This window comes from Manis javanica, chromosome 12 (assembly GCF_040802235.1).
Source record: "Manis javanica isolate MJ-LG chromosome 12, MJ_LKY, whole genome shotgun sequence".
Taxonomy (NCBI): domain Eukaryota; kingdom Metazoa; phylum Chordata; class Mammalia; order Pholidota; family Manidae; genus Manis; species Manis javanica.
In genome coordinates, this window is record NC_133167.1 from 16,478,819 (window position 1) to 16,498,078 (window position 19,260).

At 56.1% G+C, this 19,260-nt stretch overlaps 2 protein-coding genes across 11 annotated transcripts in view; one reads left to right on the forward strand and one right to left on the reverse strand.

Annotated features, from left to right (window-relative positions):
• Nucleotides 1–4,256, reverse strand: INHA (inhibin subunit alpha). Of its 2 annotated transcripts, XM_037015858.2 has the most exons (4): nt 4,119–4,256; nt 2,695–3,410; nt 2,300–2,522; nt 1–996 (listed from the first exon to the last, which is right to left on the reverse strand). In XM_037015858.2, the coding sequence occupies exons 2-4, from the start codon at nt 2,746–2,748 to the stop codon at nt 164–166; spliced, it is 1,110 nt and encodes a 369-aa protein (XP_036871753.2). In that variant the 5' UTR covers nt 2,749–3,410; nt 4,119–4,256; the 3' UTR covers nt 1–163. The 2 variants fall into 2 exon arrangements, with proteins under 2 accessions (XP_036871753.2, XP_017515286.3); XM_017659797.3 differs by lacking the exons at nt 2,695–3,410; nt 4,119–4,256 and having other exon boundaries at nt 2,300–2,666.
• Nucleotides 3,589–19,260, forward strand: part of OBSL1 (obscurin like cytoskeletal adaptor 1) — a 25,812-nt gene continuing 10,140 nt past the window's right edge. For 3 of the 9 annotated variants that reach the window (XM_017659302.3, XM_037015853.2, XM_017659363.3), the window contains exons 1-15: nt 3,589–4,769; nt 6,256–6,525; nt 6,611–6,862; nt 7,027–7,329; nt 7,462–7,758; nt 8,721–8,993; nt 10,223–10,495; nt 11,129–11,401; nt 14,270–14,542; nt 15,332–15,607; nt 15,681–15,968; nt 16,161–16,436; nt 17,039–17,308; nt 17,467–17,739; nt 18,701–18,967. In XM_017659302.3, coding sequence (XP_017514791.3) covers nt 3,758–4,769; nt 6,256–6,525; nt 6,611–6,862; nt 7,027–7,329; nt 7,462–7,758; nt 8,721–8,993; nt 10,223–10,495; nt 11,129–11,401; nt 14,270–14,542; nt 15,332–15,607; nt 15,681–15,968; nt 16,161–16,436; nt 17,039–17,308; nt 17,467–17,739; nt 18,701–18,967 — 4,876 coding nt within the window. In that variant the 5' untranslated portion in view covers nt 3,589–3,757. Of the gene's footprint in view, nt 4,770–6,255; nt 6,526–6,610; nt 6,863–7,026; nt 7,330–7,461; nt 7,759–8,720; nt 8,994–10,222; nt 10,496–11,128; nt 11,402–11,809; nt 12,102–14,269; nt 14,543–15,331; nt 15,608–15,680; nt 15,969–16,160; nt 16,437–17,038; nt 17,309–17,466; nt 17,740–18,700; nt 18,968–19,260 lie in introns of those variants that run through there. The other 6 variants (XM_037015854.2, XM_073218071.1, XM_073218072.1 and 3 more) reach the window with 4 other exon arrangements.

Sequence of the window (19,260 nt, forward strand, 5' to 3'; positions counted from 1 at the left end):
TCAAGTCTTCTGCACTATTGTTTATTGTCGTGTTACCCACGGGATGGGGTGGGGTGGGGTGGGGAGGGGAGACCTCAGGCAGAAAAGTGGGAACCATGTTTTCCAAACCCTACCCTTGCTCCCAGTTGTTGATGGCGGGGACCTGGCCACCAGCACGACTCCCTTAGATGCAGGCACAGTGCTGCGTGAGAAGGTTGGGCACTGTCTCATATTTGAAAGAGTAACCTCCATCTGAGGTGGTGCGGACATGGAGGGGCCTCATAGTCCCCGGCAGAGCAGCACAGCAGGGCTGGGCCCCCGGCACCAAAGAAAGGGGCTGGATAGGAGTAGGGGGAGCCCCATGGACTGGCAGGGGCAGGTCTGGTGGAGTAGACAGCCCACAGCCTCCATGACAATAGTGGAAGATGAAGCTGGGTGGGTGCACGATCCACTGGTCCCAGCCCAGCTCCTGGAAGGAGATGTTGAGAGCTGCCCTGTGGCAGTCAGCATGGACAGCGGGGTCCTCTGGAGGCCTCTGGAGCAGGCGCAGCGCAGCGGGAGACCAAGGCCAGGGCAGTGGGGAAGCCGAGCGTCGGGCTCTCTCCCCTCCACTGGGCAGCTTGGCCCGTGTGTGGGCCACCAGAAAGGGTGTGGTCTCAGGCTGGGCTGAGCAGGAACAGAGAGGGCAGCGCAACAGTAGCACCAGGATGGGGTGGGTTAGCAGAGGGAGAGCAGAGGTGGCCAGGTGCAGCACAGCCCAGCGAGGGGGTGCCTGGCCCAGTGACATGGGCACAGTCTTGGGACCCCTGGATGATAGTGCCAGCAGGCCCACCAGGGGCCCAGAACTATTAGAGGCTGCTGTGGCCTGCCTGTCCAGTCCTGTATGGAACCACAGCTGGGCCGAAGTCACCTGGCGGCTGAGCGTGTGCTGGGACGGCCAGAACATGTACTTGAAGAGGCCCTCCTCCGCCTCCTGGGACAGCTCTCCAGCAGCTGGCTCTTCCTCACAGGTGACACCTGCAAGAGACAGAGAGGGGAGCGAGGGCAGCCTTGACTGGCAGGACCTGGGATAACTCCTCTTCAAAATGGAGATGCTGTCATTCATGAGCCTGCCAAGTGCTCTGCCAGACTTGGGGCCTCCCTGAAGCCTTGAGGGAACTGTCAAGAGGCTCCCCATTTATTATTTTATCATTAAAGGACTTTAAAAATACAAGAAGTTGCCAACTTCTCGCTGAAGTGGTTTTACCAAGTAATATTCCCATCAGCAATGTGTAACGCTCTACCTTCAACATCACTTAAAATTATTAGACTTGAATTTCTGTTCCTCTGATAATGTGAAATGGTACCTTGAATGGTGTGTACATAGGCATTTGTTATATTACTTTATATATCTTTTTAATGTCAGAAATATTGCATGATAAATTATTTAAAATAATTCCACTTTAAAAAGATTAACACCAAAAAGAAGATGGAGGAAGGAGAGGAAAGAATATAACTCAGGATAGAGGGCAGGGCAGTTGGTATCCTTTCAATGACAGGTACATAGATTATACCAAACAACCACCGACCAGTGTCAGTTGAAGGACTGGCGATTGGAGCAATACTGTTACATGGGTTATTTCATTATGAACCTCACAATAATCGACCCATTTTGTAGATAAGGGAACTGAGGGTTAGAAAAGTGAAGTGACATTTAACTACTAAGTGTCCAGGCTAGGGTTCTGCCTGATCCCAAAGCCCTATGTTTACTCACTTTGCTGAGGCAGAGGGAAACAATGTCCCTTTAAGGGAAAGGTGGGCCAGATTAAAACAAAGTCCACCCAGACAAGAGCTTGACTTGTTCTGTCAGTGGAACATGGGGACGTAAGGATATGAGAAGGGAATTCAAGAGAAGGTAGACATATTTTCCAGGAGTTTCCCAATTAATTTTTCTCCTATATTCCTGATACCTTCTCAAGTCTCAGCTACTTCGGCTTTTGAAACAAGATTTGGAGCATGCAGCAGGACCAGAGAAAGAAGGAAAGGTGGCAGAAAGGGGCCCATACCCACAGACACCTGGTTTCCCAGACAACTGCCTCCCAAACGCCTCCTATGAGCCATGCACTTTAGATACGCCATCTCACTTGATCCTGAGCAGTAGGCATTACTGTCCATCTTAGAGGTGAGACAGATGCTCAGAGAAGTTTATTAACTCGTCCATTGTTGCAAAGAGCCAATTGAGTCACAGGTTGGGATTCAAACCCAGATCTGCCAGCCTCCCAAGCCCATGCTTAACCAAGCTGCTTCTCAAAGTCTCCCTGCCGTTCCCCACCCTTGTTACCTGTAACAGGGAAAAGGATGGCCTGGGAGACATCCTCTTCCTCGGGCTCAGAGCTCCTGCGCAGGAGGGCCCCCTGGGCATGTCTTCGGAGCAGACGCCTGCGTCCAGGATCCCCACCTTCCCCAGTCACTGCTGGGGGCCCCAAGACATCCAGGAACAGGGCCCTCACCTTGGCCAGAACAAGTTCCCGGTCCAGGTCTGGCCCATGGCAGCCATGCCCACCCTGTAAGGTCAGCAGCAAGAAGAGCAGCAGTGGCAGCTGGGGCATCATAGCTCACCTGGGCCTGCCGACAGTGAACCCACACCCGGCCTGTGCCCCTTCTGTCAGAGTCTGCCCAGCGCCTCCCCACTCTCCCCTCCCCATCCCACCACCCGCCCTCTTCTACCCTGCTCACCCCAGTCTTCCCCAGTCCTTCCCACGCCCTGCAGACCGAGTTGCCCCTGCCCATGGCATTGAGACCTCCTATCTCTGACGCACACGTCTGTGGCCCTGAGCCTTATCTCCCACTCCCGCCAGGAATCTGGGGGAGGGGAGAGGCCAGGGAGGGTTTTTACCCCAAGTGACCTGACCCACAGATACAACCCCTTTCCATAGACACACACACACACACGACCTGACCCACAGATACAACCCCTTTCCATAGACAGACAGACACACACACACACACACACACACACACACACACACACACACACACACACACACACACACACACACACACACACACACACACACACACAGTGTGAGTCACATCCCAGCATGCAGCACAAAGGTGACAACAGGTGGGATAGGAGCCTGGGAGCTGGGGTCTGCCAGCTCCTAAAAGTGCTATTTGTCAGGAAGACAGAATGCGCCTACCCCTCAGACCTTCTGGGGCCCCTTTCAACCTAGCAGCTGCTGGGCCAGTCATGGGGGATGCGCTGAGGCTGGGACTAGAACTGGGGCTAGGGAACGGGGCAGGTGGTCCCGCCTGCTCTATACTTAGCTTGGAGGAGCCACTCTAGGCCCTTGTCCTCCAGCTGTGTCATCAGAGAATATTTTGGGGATTGGCAGCTGCAGGCGCCTCTGCCACTCAGGCCCAAGCCTGGCGGTCGGTTGGGAACCTGGAGGCTGGAGGCGGGAGGGAGGAGGGGAAAGAGGCCCAGGCTGTGGGAGGGGGCTGGGAAGGGAGGCTCTCAGGAGCAGGAAGCCAGGCCGCGGGCAGGGGAGGCTGTGGGGCCCCTCGTTGTAAAGGCAAACAGGAAGGACTGCCCCCTGAGCTCTGGGCTCCAGGCCCGGGAATCTTGCCGCCGCAGAGCTGCAGCTCCGGGCGGAGGGTAAGGAGGGGAGCTCCGCGGGTCCCCGCGCCGAGTCCCCAGACGCGCCCCGCCTCCCAGGTTCCTGCTGCCGCTCCCGGCCTCTGCGCGTCCGCCGCTCGCCTGTCCCCCGCGCCCCGCAGGCCGTCCGCAGCCGCCGCGATGAAGGCAGGCTCGGGGGATCAGGGGAGCCCCCCGTGCTTCCTGCGCTTCCCGCGGCCCGTGCGGGTGGTAAGTGGCGGTGAGGCCGAGCTCAAGTGCGTGGTCCTGGGGGAGCCGCCTCCCACTGTCGTGTGGGAGAAGGGCGGGCAGCAGCTGGCGGCCTCGGAGCGACTGAGCTTCCCGGCGGACGGCGCCGAGCACGGCCTGCTGCTGAGCAGCGCGCTGCCCACCGACGCGGGGGTCTACGTGTGTCGCGCTCGCAACGCGGCCGGAGAGGCCTACGCGGCAGCCGCCGTCACCGTGCTGGAGCCGCTGGCCCCTGAGCCCGAGCCCCAGCCCGCTGAGCGCCCGCTGCCCCCACCTGGGGCCGGGGAGGGCGCCCCGGTATTCCTAACAGGGCCTCAGTCCCAGTGGGTGCTGCGGGGGGCGGAGGTGGTGCTGACGTGCCAGGTGGGGGGCCTCCCGGCGCCCATCCTGTACTGGGAGAAGGATGGGATGGCCCTGGACGAAGTGTGGGACAGCAGTCACTTCGCTCTCGAGCCGGGCCGCGCCGAGGGCGGCCCGGGAGCGAGCCTGGCGCTGCGCATCCTGGCGGCGCGGTTGCCCGACTCGGGCGTCTACGTATGCCACGCGCGCAACGCGCACGGCCACACGCAGGCCGGCGCGCTGCTCCAGGTGAACCAGCCCCCCGAAAGCCCTCCCTGTGACCCCGACGAGGCCTCCAAGCCCGTGGTGGAGCCGCTCAAGTGCGCGCCCAAGACCTTCTGGGTGAACGAGGGCAAGCACGCCAAGTTCCGCTGCTACGTGATGGGCAAGCCCGAGCCCGAGATCGAATGGCACTGGGAGAGCCGCCTGCTGCTCCCCGATCGCCGCCGCCTCATGTACCGCGACCGCGACGGCGGCTTTGTGCTCAAGGTGCTCTACTGCCAGGCCAAGGACCGCGGGCTCTACGTGTGCGCGGCGCGCAACTCGGCGGGCCAGACGCTCAGTGCTGTGCAGCTGCATGTCAAAGGTACTGCGGGGCCCAAGGGCGGCAGGGGCCTGGGAAGGGGCCTCCTGTGCCCTCCGAGGCCCTCCTTGCTCCACCTCCCCATATGACCCAGCTCCCATCGCTCAGCGCCCAGCGGTAAGGGGTGGGGGAGGCAGAACACTAAAATTCCACATCCTGCCCGCCTCTCACCCCACCAAGGATTCCGATTTAGTAGGTCTGCACACACCCAGGAACTTTTTAGCAAACTCCCCAAGTGATTCTGAGGCAGATGGTGGAAAACCACACTTTGAAAAGGGCTTTAAGGAGTGATTATTGTACAAACGGAGAGGGAACTCTTTGGCTCAATAGTTTTCTGTTATTCGATTTCCCCTCCCCCCAATGGATAATCGCGACTGGGGCCCCACTATATAAGAATGATGAAAGGAACATTTTGTGGGTGTAAATTTCTAACTCCAGATTTATATAAAGCCAATTTTTATAAAGCAAATCAGTAACACCAAGGAAGCTATTTTATTCAATTCACATTGTAAGTAGAGGCTGCAGTCATAGCTGGGTTTAATCTATAAGCCCCATGAAGGGCCTGGACACAGGCATAAGAATTCCGGAGGCATGCCAAAGGTAAATTTGAGGATGGAAAAATGCCCTTTCATTAAACTGTTCTCCATGTTTGGAAGAAGAGGGAGGTGAAGGAGAGGAAATTTATATTTCAAAGTTGAGTCCCCAGCAGTATCTGATAAGTGCTTAATGTTGCTCAGAAACAGAAAATTTCAGGGGGGGAAACACCCAAACTCTCACTGGAAGCTGAAGTTCTCCATAATAGGAGTGCATCATAACACGGTATTTTACCTTTACTAATTATTGCCCAGCTTTTTCCCTCAAGGAAAAAAAAGTTGGCTAATCTCCCTAGCCCTGCCTGGCATGCAGTCAAGCATGGGGCACCTGTGCTGCAGTGGTACGGTTTGATGTGTACAAACTCGCTGGGCCACACTGAGCTCTTAACACTATCAGGAAAGAAAAGCCCAGCAAGAAGGCAGAGCTTCCCAGAGCTGGAGAACAAATGTGCTTCTCCAGCAGCCAAGTTAACCCACTGTTCGTTCCCATCATCATGCTTTCTTTTCATAAAATGCAGTTTTAAAAATGGTTAAAATGATTTAAAAATGAAATTCAACTCAGACCCTTACAGAATTTGTGCAGTGCCTCGGAGAATAGCTAGAAAATGAGATGTGCTCCAAGCCCTTCCATCCTTTTCCCTACTTTAATATAAGAGACTGAGGCCCAGGATGACTGAAATGGCCTTGCTCAAGATGATGTGGCTACTGAGTGTCAGGGTCAGATGAGAATTTAGGCCACCTGACTTCCCTTCTGGTGGTTTCTCTGTGATTCCAAATGCCTGCTTGCTCTGGGAGAAATACAAACAGTATAGGCTAATGTGGGTTAGGTGGTCAGTGGTGCAAGGGAGTCCTCCTGGTCTGACCAGAGCCTTCTCTTGTCTCTCCCCTCTCCACAGAGCCCCGCCTCCGCTTCACAAGGCCCCTGCAAGATGTGGAGGGCCGGGAGCATGGAATTGCCGTGCTGGAGTGTAAAGTACCCAACTCACGCATCCCCACGGCCTGGTTCCGTGAGGACCAGCGGCTGCTCCCCTGCCGCAAGTATGAGCAGATAGAGGAGGGCGCAGTGCGGCGCCTCGTCATCCACAGGCTGAAGGCGGATGACGACGGTGTCTACCTGTGCGAGATGCGGGGCCGGGTGCGCACCGTGGCCAATGTGACAGTCAAAGGTTGGCTGGCCAGTAGGAGGAGGCTGAGGCCAAGGCAGGCTGGTGCCCAGACCCCTGGACTGAGGGATTTCTGTCTATGTCTCAGGGCCCATCCTGAAGCGGCTGCCCCGGAAGCTTGATGTCCTGGAGGGAGAGAATGCTGTGCTGCTGGTGGAGACACGAGAGGCTGATGTCCAGGGACACTGGAGCCGTGATGGGGAGGAGTTGCCTACCACATGCCAGAGCAGCTCGGGTCACATGCATGCTCTGGTCCTTCCAGCGGTCACCCGAGAAGATGCCGGCGAGGTCACCTTTAGCCTGGGCAACTCCCGTACCACCACTCTGCTCAGAGTCAAATGTGAGGGCAGGAAAGCCCCTGGGACAATTCCTCAAGGGTCCAACAGGAGGGCCAGGGCAGGAGGGTGACCAGGTGCCAGAGCCTGGGTTGTCAAAGCAGACTTAATTGGGAGGCCCTGTGGGAGGTTGGAGCATGCTGGAATGCAAATCCTGCCTTTGTCTCAGGCATCAAGCACAGCCCCCCGGGACCCCCCGTGTTGGCAGAGATGTTTAAGGGCCACAAGAACACTGTCCTGCTTACCTGGAAGCCTCCTGAGCCAGCTCCTGAGACCCCCTTCATCTACCGGCTGGAGCGGCAGGAGTTGGGCTCGGAAGACTGGGTCCAGTGCTTCAGCATTGAGAAGGCTGGAGCTGTGGAGGTGCCGGGAGACTGTGTGCCCTCCGAGGGTGACTACCGCTTCCGCGTCTGCACAGTCAGTGAACATGGCCGCAGTCCCCACGTTGTGTTCCATGGGTCTGCTCACCTTGGTAAGTTGGCCCTTCCAGAGCCATCCTGTCCATCAGTGTCTGTAACCCCAAGTCACACTCTCCCTGTCCTCTTACACACCCACCACTTGCCTACCTTGTGATTCTGATGGCTGCACTCTGTCCCCATCTCAGTGCCCACAGCTCGCCTGGTGTCAGGTCTGGAGGATGTGCAGGTATACAATGGGGAAGATGCTGTTTTCTCCCTCGATCTCTCCACCATCATCCAGGGCACCTGGTTCCTTAATGGGGAAGAGCTCAAGAGTAATGAGCCAGAGGGCCAGATGGGCCCTGGAGCCCTGCGATACCGTATGGAGCAGAAGGGCCTGCAGCACAGACTCATCCTGCAAGCCGTTAAGCACCAGGACAGTGGGGCCCTGGTCGGCTTCAGCTGCCCCGGGGTGCAGGACTCAGCTGCCCTCACCATCCAAGGTTGGTGGTGGCGGGGACCAGCTGGTGGGCACATAGGGAGGGTCAAGATACAGAAGTACTATTGGCAAAACGAGGCAGATTCTGTTCCCATTTCTCACACCTGGGCAGGAAGAGTACGGAGCATCATAGTGGGCTCAGGTAGAGGGCTCGGTGGTCCAGAAAGATTTCAACCCATATGTAATGTACAGGGGACCCCTTGTTATGCTCATCAGCATCATATCCAAATTTTCTGGAGCATTTTGTGGTTTATAGAATCCTATCATGTTTGTCATCTCAGGGACATGGACCCTGGCCCCTAGTCCCTGATTGTTTCCTGCCCTCTCATGTAATTGCTAACACTTTGTCAGAGCAACTTCCTTGCTGTGAGGCACAATCCTAATCACTTTACATGGAGAATTAACACAGTTGGAAGGGAATGCGGCATCCCTGAGGACAGCTTTTGGTGGGCATCTGATAGTTCAGGGAACCTGCTGGCACTTGCCATCTCACCATTGCTGGAGTTTATAAAGCCAATGAAGGAACTCCTTGGCACCCAAGCATAGCGTCTTGAGGCATTTGGCTGTCAGCATCCCAGGACGGGGGCAAGGTGAGAAATAACCAGCAGCCAGTGAAGATTTTCAAAATGTGACCTGGGATCACCTATATCAGAGTTGCCCTGAGGGCTAGTTTATAATGCAGATTCCCTGGCCCTTGCACATTTCCCAGGTGGGGGTGGGGTGGGGGTAGGAATGTGTCTAAGAATCTGCATTTTTAGTAGGCTCCCTAGGAACTTCTGCACACGAAAACTGCTGCTCTTAAGAGTTGGTGTGTAAGCCCCAAGTTACTTTCTTTTTTAACTCCAACAAGTCCATCGACAGCAGCTGTCTGGCCTGAAGTGCCCACCCTCCTGCACCAGGAGGGGCTGCTTACCCCAGGCAGAGCATGATGAGGACGCTGCCTGTGACCATGCTTCTCCCACGCAGAGAGCCCCGTGCACATCCTGAGTCCCCAGGACAAGGTGGTGTTGACCTTTACAACCTCAGAGCCGGTGGTACTAATCTGTGAGCTCTCGCGGGTGGACTTCCCGGCAAGCTGGTACAAGGATGGGCAGAAGGTAGAGGAGAGCGAGTCACTGGTGGTGAAGATGGATGGACGCAAACACCGCCTGATCCTGCCTGCAGCCGAAGTCCAGGACAGTGGCGAGTTTGAGTGCAGAACAGAAGGGATCTCGGCCTTCTTCAGTGTCACTGTCCGAGGTCAGGAATCATGGTGACCTGGGTCCCTTCAGCCGAGGCTGGCCCTGGGGGCTGTGCAAACCCTGCCTGCTTATGGTGGGGGTCTCTTCCAGGGAGGGCCTAGTGGGCTAGGGGACATGTATTCGATCACTCTCTACTTGCTCGTTAATTGTCCCATGCACGTGGTGCTGGACGACGAAGGGCTGTGCCACCGCCTGGTATACTTGCCCCATACGTACCCTCTGCAGAGGGTAGGGTCAGGAAACTAAATTTACTTCAGGGAAGGAGAGATGGGAGCTAACAGTCTTTGGGTACCTACCATAAGCCAAGTAATACCATTCTAGATACTTCAAATATATATTATTTTATGTAATCTTCACAACCAGATAAGGGGCAACGTAGCACCACTTCACAGATGAAGAAACCGAGGTTCAGAGAGGTTATGTACCTGTCCATTATCATGCAGCCAGCAAACACCATAGCTGAGTTCACACCCAGGTGTGTGCTTATCCCACTCCCCAGGTGGCCAGGGCCAAAGGGAAGCTTTTCAGTGTAGTGGTGCCATGGTTCTCAGAAGCCAGTCCATGTACTGGCTGCTGCATAACCACCCTGGAAGCTTGTTATAAATGCAGATGCCCAGGCCCCCCCCAATACCTCCAAAGCCAGGATATCTAGGACAGAGCCTGAGGGTCCACTCCGGGAGGGCAGGGCAGCTCAGGAAACAGTGATAGAGCTCACCTTCTCCCTTTGAATAGGGATCCTGTTTCAACCCCATCGCCAGGTGATCTTTTAGCAGCTGCCTGCACTCACTCAGTAACAGGAAACGCCCTACCTGTAGGGAGTGACTGTCCCACTGTGGCACTGCCAAGTCGTGCCTACCTCCCACGTGTTCTGGGACCAGCACACTGGGGGCTTCCTTATAAAAGCAGCAGTAAGCGTGGCCTTGATGTAGCCTGCATAGTGACCTTTTCTCAGCTCAAAGGCTCTCTGTGCCTCCCTCCCTCTCTGTCCCCACGCAGCCACCTCTACTCCTCTGGGTACCCATAGAGCACTCAGGTGTCATGATCTCCTGTCAGTCCTCACCTGCTATGCCATTGGTATCCAATGTCATTGCCCCAGAGCCCTCTAGACAACATGGCCTTCCCCCTCCTCCTCCTGGAAGGAGACTATCTCCTGGCCAAGCAGCTAGCACGGGCTCCTGTCTCCCATGTGTGGGGTGTCTGTGTGACTCCACGTCTGCTCCCTGCCAGATCCCCCAGTGCACATCCTGGATCCCCAGGAGCATGTGTTTGTGCACGCCATAACCTCTGAGTGTGTCATGCTGACGTGTGAGGTAGACCGAGAGGACGCCCCTGTGCACTGGTACAAGGATGGGCAGGAGGTGGAGGAGAATGACTTCGTGGTGCTGGAAGACGAAGGGCCCCGCCACCGCCTGGTGCTGCCCACTGCCCAGCCTCCAGATGGGGGCGAGTTTCAGTGCGTCGCTGGAGATGAGCGTGCCTGCTTCACTGTCACCATCACAGGTGGGGGCCGGGTGGGCCCATGGGTCGGGAAGGTGCTCTCTGCCCCTGGCCGTGCAGCTGCCGCACTCTCATGCTGGGCCAGTATTCCCAGGCCCTACTTCCCCGCCTCAGTTGATCCCATGACCCCCTTCTCCCCCCACCCACAGTCTGTACCCTGAGGTTCAGTCCCCCACAGGAAATGCATTGTTCTAAATGCACTGGTCAAGGCAGGATGCATGACAAGAAGGTCCTGCCTGCTCCTGGGGAACCTTCAGGAATGGCAGTTCTGCAGGGCAGGGTCTAGAGCGAGTGGACCCAAGCACTAGAGGAATCAGAAGATCTCAGAGGCCTGTGGAAGACCCAGTTCTGTCGGCACCCAACCCTCCTCTTCCCAGTCCCACCCTTCATCCCATTCCTGTCCCAACCCAGAGAATGTGGAACATTTCTATAGGTGAGGCTGACACCATGGTCCCCCTGTGCTGCTGTGCCCCTGATGTGCTTTGGGGGCTGTGGTTGTGTCTCCAGCTGTGTGTAACTGTCCAAGCAGCTGGGACACACAGTCCATGGGGCCACTCTCCAGGACTAGAGAACAGGCATGGATCGGAGAGCAGCAGGGTGCACTGACACCCAGCTGTGGCCATCCCTATCCTCCAGATGTCTCCTCGTGGATCGTGTACCCCAGCGGCAAGGTGTATGTGGCCGCTGTGCGCCTGGAGCGCGTGGTGCTGACCTGTGAGTTGTGCCGGCCCTGGGCCGAAGTGCGCTGGACCAAGGATGGGGAAGAGGTGCTGGAGAGCCCGGCGTTGCTCCTGCAGAAGGAGGACACTGTCCGCCGCTTAGTGTTACCTGCTGTCCAGCTCGAGGACTCCGGCGAGTACTTGTGTGAAATCGATGACGAGTCAGCCTCCTTCACTGTCACTGTCACAGGTGTGGGCCCACCCCGGCTACCCAGGGTCACCAAAGGACAGTCCTGAGCCCTTAGGGGAGCTGGCCGCATACCCACTAGCTAGCATGCTGGGGAGGAGGGAGGAGGAAGGAGGGGCTGTGGGTGCATGTACCAGGGCTCCCTACCCAGGGCCCCTATTCTATTAAGTAGGCTCCTCCCCGGCACCTGAGGCTGGGAACAGATACGCTCCACCAGCTCCTTTACTGAGTACTTTCAATGCTTTGGGTGCCAGGCCAGGTGTCGCGGGTAATTAGTGCATGATGGACACGTGGTCCCTATTCTCCAAATGCTGCCAGTCTAGCTGGGGAGGCAGGTGTTAACCAGGGGTCGCAAACGGGCAGTCCTTAGGGCCCCATCCAGCCCACAGATGTGTTTTGTTTGGTCTGCAGAGTCTTACCAAAGTCAGGACAGTCCAAATAACAATCCGGAGTTATGCGTCCTCTTGAAAAAGCCGAAGACCCGGCGACTCTGGTCCCGCTTCCCCCCATGGCGACGAACAGCTGGCACTGAGTAGCAGCTGCCCCATATTACGGGGCCCACATTCCTCTGTCCCTCCCTCTCTGCCATTCCTTTTTGCCTCTCCCCACACTGCTTCAGCCACTGACCCTACCTACCTGGCCCCTGTGGGCTTTTGAGTTTGCGACCCCTGTGTTAAATCAATAAACACACAAATAAATATAACAGTGACACCTTGTGACAAGTGCTGTTAAGGGCAGAGGGCTCAAGAATGTCAAACAAGAGAGTCAGGAAGGGCCTCAGAGAAAGTCACCATGCCACCTGCAGGAGCCTGCCCTGGGCTGAGCTCCGGATACCTGGCAGCACGCAGACAGACACACTTCCCCTCCAGGAGTGCACAGCCTGGCAGGAAAGCCAGACACATTACAGCATCTGGAGTGTGGGATGTTGAGTGTTGTGATAGGGCGCAAGTGGGAGTCCAAGCTGGAGGCTGCTAACCTGGTCTGCAGGCAGGAAATGCCTTCAAACCAGATACTTGGAGCACGGGGCTAATTAACTAAGTGGGTTTGGCTGAAGGTACAGGGAGAATGGTCAAAGTGGGAAACACACAGGATGATGACTATGGAAGTGATGGCGGTTCTGTGCTGGACACCTGGGGGCTGAAGCCCACAGCACCAATCCTGGGGTGTATGTGTGGGCTTGTGGGGTATTGGGGCATCTTAGGGCCTAGGCAGCTCTGGGAGGCACAGAAGAACCCCAGTGACTGTACTGGAGCAATGATCCTGCTTCTGGCACAGTCTCGTTGCTCTCTTCCCTGCCCTGTCCTAGGAATTGACACCCCAGACCTGGGGCTACCTAGGCCCCCAACCCCACCCCAGAACCCCTTCCACCCCGGCTCCCTGTACTCCAGATAGTGCATCCTGGCACACACAAGCCCACAAAACCAAAAAGGCCTTTCTGTAGTGAATCCCCAACCTCTCCCACCCCAAGCCCAAGCCAGACATAATGGCCACAGCCACACACATTTCAGCCTACACTTGGCCTCCCCACAGAACACCAGATTCTTCATGGGGAACCTCACACAAGCATCAACTTGGCTGTGGACCAAAGAGAATCAAGTCTGATGCTAAGCTGAGACCCCAAAGCTGTACAGACACCCCAGCCCCATCACAGCACCCTGTCCTCACCCCACGGTCCCCGTCAACTCCCCCACCCCTCAGGCAGCCACACTCTGTAATATTCCAGCCTTGCTGGGCCCCAGAGAACCAGCCTGTGTCCTCTAGATTCTTAACAAGTCCATTTAGGGAGGTGGATTGCAGAGGCAGAGGGCTGTGTGCTGGCAAGCAAGTCTGTCCACATCTGCCCATGCACACCTCTGCAAAAACTTAAGACCGGGAAGCTAGCAGTTCCCCAGCCTAGCCATAAGGGGGCTGAATGCTGAAGGTGGGCTAATGTGTCCTGGAAACAAAGATTCTGGGACACCTCCAGGGTGCGCAGGTGCGTGGGCAGGCCTGGGCTCAGTGCACTGGTCACCTCCAATGTCGACATAGCTCCCTTGTGGATATATGACAACTTTGCAACAGTTGGAAATGAACTCCCCCAGTCAGCATTTAGCCTCCTTGGGGAACTGTCAGACAGGTGTTGGCAACTCTTATGCACAGATGCAAAAATCATTACTGAATTCCTGCAGGCCTTGGCTTGGAATCCCTACCACTACGTGCAGATTCGGAGTCTCCCTTTAACAGAGTGGTTTTTCCTCCTGCCCTAGAGTAGGTGTATCTGCTGGTGGCCTTAAGGAAGTTGCATAATCATTCTGTGCCTTAATTTTCTCATCTGGAAAACTGGGATAAAATAATACCTACCTCCTAGAATTGCTGTGAGGGTTCAACATGTAAAGTGCTTAGGATGGTTCCTGGAACCTTAGGAAATGGCATATAAGTATTTGCTATTACAGATCCATGATCGCTTATCCACAACTACAAAATCCAAAAAAATCCAAATCAAAAGGCTTTTTGTAGTTTGATATTCAAAGTCGTTTTTGTGAAACCTGAATTAGCAGCTGTGAAACCATTTCTATGCTTTAATTATCCTGCTAGGAGTGAATACATCTGTGTTACACTGCAGAAATGTCAATGTGGTTAATTATTTTGCCCAGTGGGGGCATAGGTATGTGATAGGATAAATATGCACCATTTCTGGAATCCAAAGCATTCTGGATTCTGTCACACCTCTGGCCCTGGGAATTTCAAAGAGCAGATTACAGACCTATTTTTCCTCATTGTTATTATCCTATTGCTCTTATTATTGTGGGTGACAGGAACTTCATGGTACCAGGTGGCTCCAGGGAGGCTAAAGGTGACATTGTGACAGTCTGTGGTTGTCCCCCTCAACAGAGCCTCCGGTACGCATCATATACCCCCAGGATGAGGTGACCTTGATCGCCGTGAGCTTGCAGTGTGTGGTGCTGATGTGTGAGCTGTCTCGGGAGGACGCCCCCGTGCGCTGGTACAAGGATGGGCTAGAGGTGGAGGAGAGCGAGGCCCTGGTGCTGGAGAATGATGGGCTGCACCACCGCCTGGTGCTGCCCGCTGCCCAGCCTGAGGACGGGGGCGAGTTCGTGTGTGACGCCGGGGATGACTCAGCCTTCTTCACTGTCACTGTCATAGGTGGGCAGTCTCTGGGGAGCTAGAGAGGCAGGAGGCTGAGGGACCCAACCCCCCTTTCCCACATCCTGGGGTCCCCCAGCTGCTGCTCACAGCCTGTTCCTTCTGCCCGCCGCCCTTCCCCAGCTCCCTCAGTCTCAGCCTTCACAGAGCTCTGGCTTGCCCAGATCAGGCTGGGACAGTGACTGGAGGCCTGGTGGAGAGAGCCAGCAATTAGGAGCGTTCGTTCATTCAACAAGTACTTATTGAGCACCTGCTATGTACTTGGCCCTATTCTGGATGCTGAGGACTAGAGTAGTGAGCCAATAAGAGAAAATATCTTGTCTTAGAGCTGCATTCCGGTGAGGATGGACAGACCCCAGAAAAGTAAAATGGATGCTGTCTCAGGTGTTCTGTGCATTGGAGGCAAGGCAGGGAAAGGGAGTATGAAATGGGGACACAGTCGGGAAGGGTGTGCATTGGAGTCAGATGGCTCTGGGTGGGAGTGGGGGTCTACCTCTTTCTGTCCATGTGACCTTGGACAGATCACTTCCCTCCAAAGAGTCCCAAGGTCCTTATCTGTAAAGTGAAGCCTACAGGAGTACGCTTTGTAGAGAGTATCGCAAGTGGCTGAGAAGAGTTGCAAATGGGCTTAGCACAGCACCTGGCACACAGTAGGCACCCACGGATTGTGGCTGGTGCCAGAAGTTCCAAGTGCAGTGCTGCAAGGGAAGAGGGCAGAGAAGCTAGCAGATGAGGTGGGTAGAGGCTGGTGACTGAGTCAGCCCTAGTGCCCCTCTGTCTGGCCACCAGCCCCACCAGAGAGGATTGTGCACCCAGCTGCCCGCTCCCTGGACCTACAGTTCGGTGCTCCAGGGCGTGTGGAGCTGCGCTGCGAGGTGGCCCCTGCCGGGTCCCAGGTGTGCTGGTTCAAGGATGGGCTGGAGGTGGAAGCATCGGACACCCTGCAGCTGGGTGCTGAGGGGCCTGTTCGCACCCTAACCCTGCCCCATGCCCAACCTGAAGATGCCGGGGAGTATGTGTGCGAGACTCGTGATGAAGCTGTCACCTTCAATGTCAGCCTGGCTGGTGGGTGCTTCCGGCCAGCCCTGGGTGGCGGGTTGGGGCAAGCCCGAGCTGACACCTTCCTCTTTCTCTCCAGAGGCCCCAGTCCAGTTCCTTGCCCCAGAGGAAGCCCCTGGCCCACTCTGTGTGGCCCCTGGGGAACCGGTGGTGCTGAGCTGTGAATTGTCTCGGGCTGGCGCACTTGTTTTCTGGAGTCACAATGGGAGGCCGGTGCAGGAGGGAGAGGGCCTGGAACTCCAAGCTGAGGGACCTCGCCGCGTCCTCTGTATCCAGGCTGCAAACCCTGCTCATGCAGGGCTCTACACCTGCCAGTCTGGGGCAGGCCCAGGGGGCCCCAGCTGTACCTTCAGTGTCCAGGTGGCTGGTGAGTATAGCTTGTGCAAAAAGCCTGGGAGTTGCACCTTCAGGCCCCTTAGCTTCCCCACTTCCCCAGCACACCTCTTCCGTCCCTAGCCCACCTCTCTCAGTACCTCTCCCCATCTTGCCTACCACCACCCTCCTTGAATGAAGCCCTTGAGTCTCTCCCTCCTAGTGACCCCCAACTCTGACCCCACAGAGCCCCCTGTGCGGGTGGTGACCCCAGAGGCTGCCCAAACGAGGGTTCGCAGCACCCCAGGCGGGGACCTAGAGCTGGTGGTGCACCTTTCTGGGCCGGGGGGCCCTGTGCGCTGGTACAAGGATGGGGAGCGCCTGGCCAGCCAGGGGCGGGTGCAGCTGGAGCAGGCTGGGGCAAGGCAGGTGCTGCGGGTACAGGGGGCCCGGAGCAGGGATGCTGGGGAGTACCTGTGCGACGCACCCCAGGACAGCCGCATCTTCCTCGTCCATGTGGAAGGTAACATGCACCCCCAATACTCTTTGGGCCCTGGCACCCCCTAGGACCACACCTATGCACCATTCTGGGCCCCACTAAACTACCAAACCCCTCCTTACTGCCTCTTGCTCCAACTAGTGCATGCAAAGCTGTTAGCTGGCTGAGGGCTCTGGGCACCCTTTTTCAGGAGCCCTCCAGTAGGATGAGGCATAGTCCACTGGTTTAAAGCAGGGGCTCTGGAGTCAACCCACCCAGTCTACAACTGGGATTCTCTTTCCCAGGGGTTGTGTGACTGGCAAGTGGCCTAACCTCTCTGAGCCCCATTTCTGAAATGGGGAGATAGTGCTTGACTTACAGGGATGTTGTAGCAATTACATGAGATAAATAGGGTACATGGCAAATGATTCATTGTTATTAGGGCATCAGAGAGGTGCAGAGCCAGGCCAGGATTGAGAGGGAATGGCAGAGAGTTAGCATCTTACCCTTTGGGACACCCCCTGTGGCTGACACACTGTAGATCCTCAGGACAGGTCTGTTAAGTAACAAGAGAGCATATACCTTAGCATGGGATGAAAAGAAGAGGGAAAGACACTTTGCCCACCTTACTGCCTGACTGCCCCCAGAACCACCACTGGCGAAGCTGGTCTCTGAGCTAACGCCACTAACTGTCCATGAGGGCGACGATGCCACATTCCGGTGTGAAGTCTCCCCACCAGACGCCGATGTCACCTGGCTGCGCAATGGGGCTGTTGTCACTCCAGGGCCCCAGCTAGAGATGGCCCAGGATGGTTCAAGCCGCACACTGACTGTGAGAGGTTGCCAGCTTGAGGATGCAGGGACTGTGACCGCCCGAGCAGGGAGCACAGCTACAAGTGCGCGGCTCCACGTTAGAGGTTTGGTCCTGATGGGGATGGAATGGTTTTCTGCCCTGTACCTATTCTCCCAGCCCTGGCCCTAGCAGCCTTGCCCTTCTGTCCAGGGACAGACCAGTGGCATGAGCAAGGGGTCAACCTCCAGGCCCCACCATAGTCCCTTCCCCCTTCCTCCCCAGAAATGGAACTGCTGTTCCTGCGGCGGCTGCAGGATGTGCGGGCAGAAGAAGGCCAGGATGTGTGCCTCGAAGTGGAGACAGGCCGAGTGGGCGCAGCAAGTGCTGTGCGCTGGGTACGAGGCGGGGAGCCCTTACCCCATGACTCTCGCGTATCCATGGCCCAGGATGGCCACATCTACCGCCTCTTCATCCACGGTGTCATGCTAGTTGATCAGGGCACCTACGGATGTGAAAGCCACCACGACCGCACCCTGGCCAGGCTCAGCGTGAGGCGTGAGTGCCCTATCCTGTCCTAACACATTGCCTTTTCTGGCTGGCCCAGGGCCCCTCAAGTCCCCACCAAAGTGCCCCTCACCACTGAGGCTAGTCAGCCCCCGCTGGCCTCCAGGAGTGTGACCTGCAGCAGCCTGCCCAAAGCAAATTATAATGTTTTTTATTTACCCCAGAAGTCCATGTGGATTCTGCATTCCATTTTGTATGTTCAAGTTGGCTTTGCTCTACACATAAATATCATACTCCAGAAAGACTTCCCATGTTTATCCTTCACCCCCAGTGATGTGCCCAAGGATACATGGGCCCATTTGGGAAATAGCAGCCCCACCCTGGAGGCTGGAGCCCTCTTTTAACTGTGTGACTTTGTGCAATTTACTTAATCTCTTGAAACCACTTCTTCTTAAAAATGGACCTAATCCCTACTTCAAGGGTTTTGGGGAGCATTAATTGAGATAACATGAAAAAGCTCACAAGGAACTTGGTAAATTCTTGATGGTGGTGATACATACTCTCTTCCAATTTATTTCATTCATTTAATCACAATAAACCCATCTCTTAATGCTATTCACCTTGTACAGATGGGAAAACTAAGGCCCAGAGAGGCCAAGCAGTTGCCAAAGGTCACACAGCATACAAATTATGTGGCAGAGCTAGACTCCAAATGTGTCTGACTCCAAATTCTGTGCTCCTTCCAGTGTCATAGCAACCTTCCCCAAGACTCCTCAACCCCCTAACCACAACTTATCCCCTCTCCTAACCCCAATAAGCCCCTATATACTCACCAAGTCTGGCCTGCTGTGCTCCCTTTCCCTTGCACCCTGGTTCCGAACTTTGTTCTGTAGGGCCTGAGGTTAAGTGTTAGAGGTGGTACAGGCAAGGCCAAAGGGTGTGTGAGCCCTCTGAAACCCCTGCCCAGAGCTGGAGCCCTCATCCTCCCTCTCTCCCCATCTCCCCCAACCAGCGAGGCAGCTAAGGGTTCTGCAGCCTCTGCAGGATGTGACTGTCATTGAGGGGGGCAGCGCCACCTTCCAGCTAGAGCTGTCCCAGGAGGGTGTGACTGGAGAGTGGGCCCGTGGTGGAGTACGGCTGCAGCCAGGGCCCAAGTGCCACCTTCATGCAGAAGGCCATACTCACGGCCTGGTCCTCAGTGGCCTGGGCCTGGCAGACTCGGGATGCATCTCCTTCACTGCAGATTCCCTGCGCTGTGCAGCCAGACTCACTGTGAGAGGTGCGGCCTCCGGGATGGCCACTTGCCTGCTGACCACCCTGGGTGTTACTCTACTGATCCCACTACCTGTGTGGCCCCTGCTGAGCATGCCTGTCCCACTGTGACTCTCACTGACCTCCCTAGCAGAGTGTGACTTCTCCGGCCAGTCTGATCCAGTGCAGCCCCACTGACTCAGTCCCTGCAAACCACCGACTGTGCCACTGTGAGCATGCCTGTGCCAGTGTGGTCACTACTGTCTGCCTGCTGACCGTGGCCTCACTGACTACCCTGCATGTGACCCCACTGACCATGCC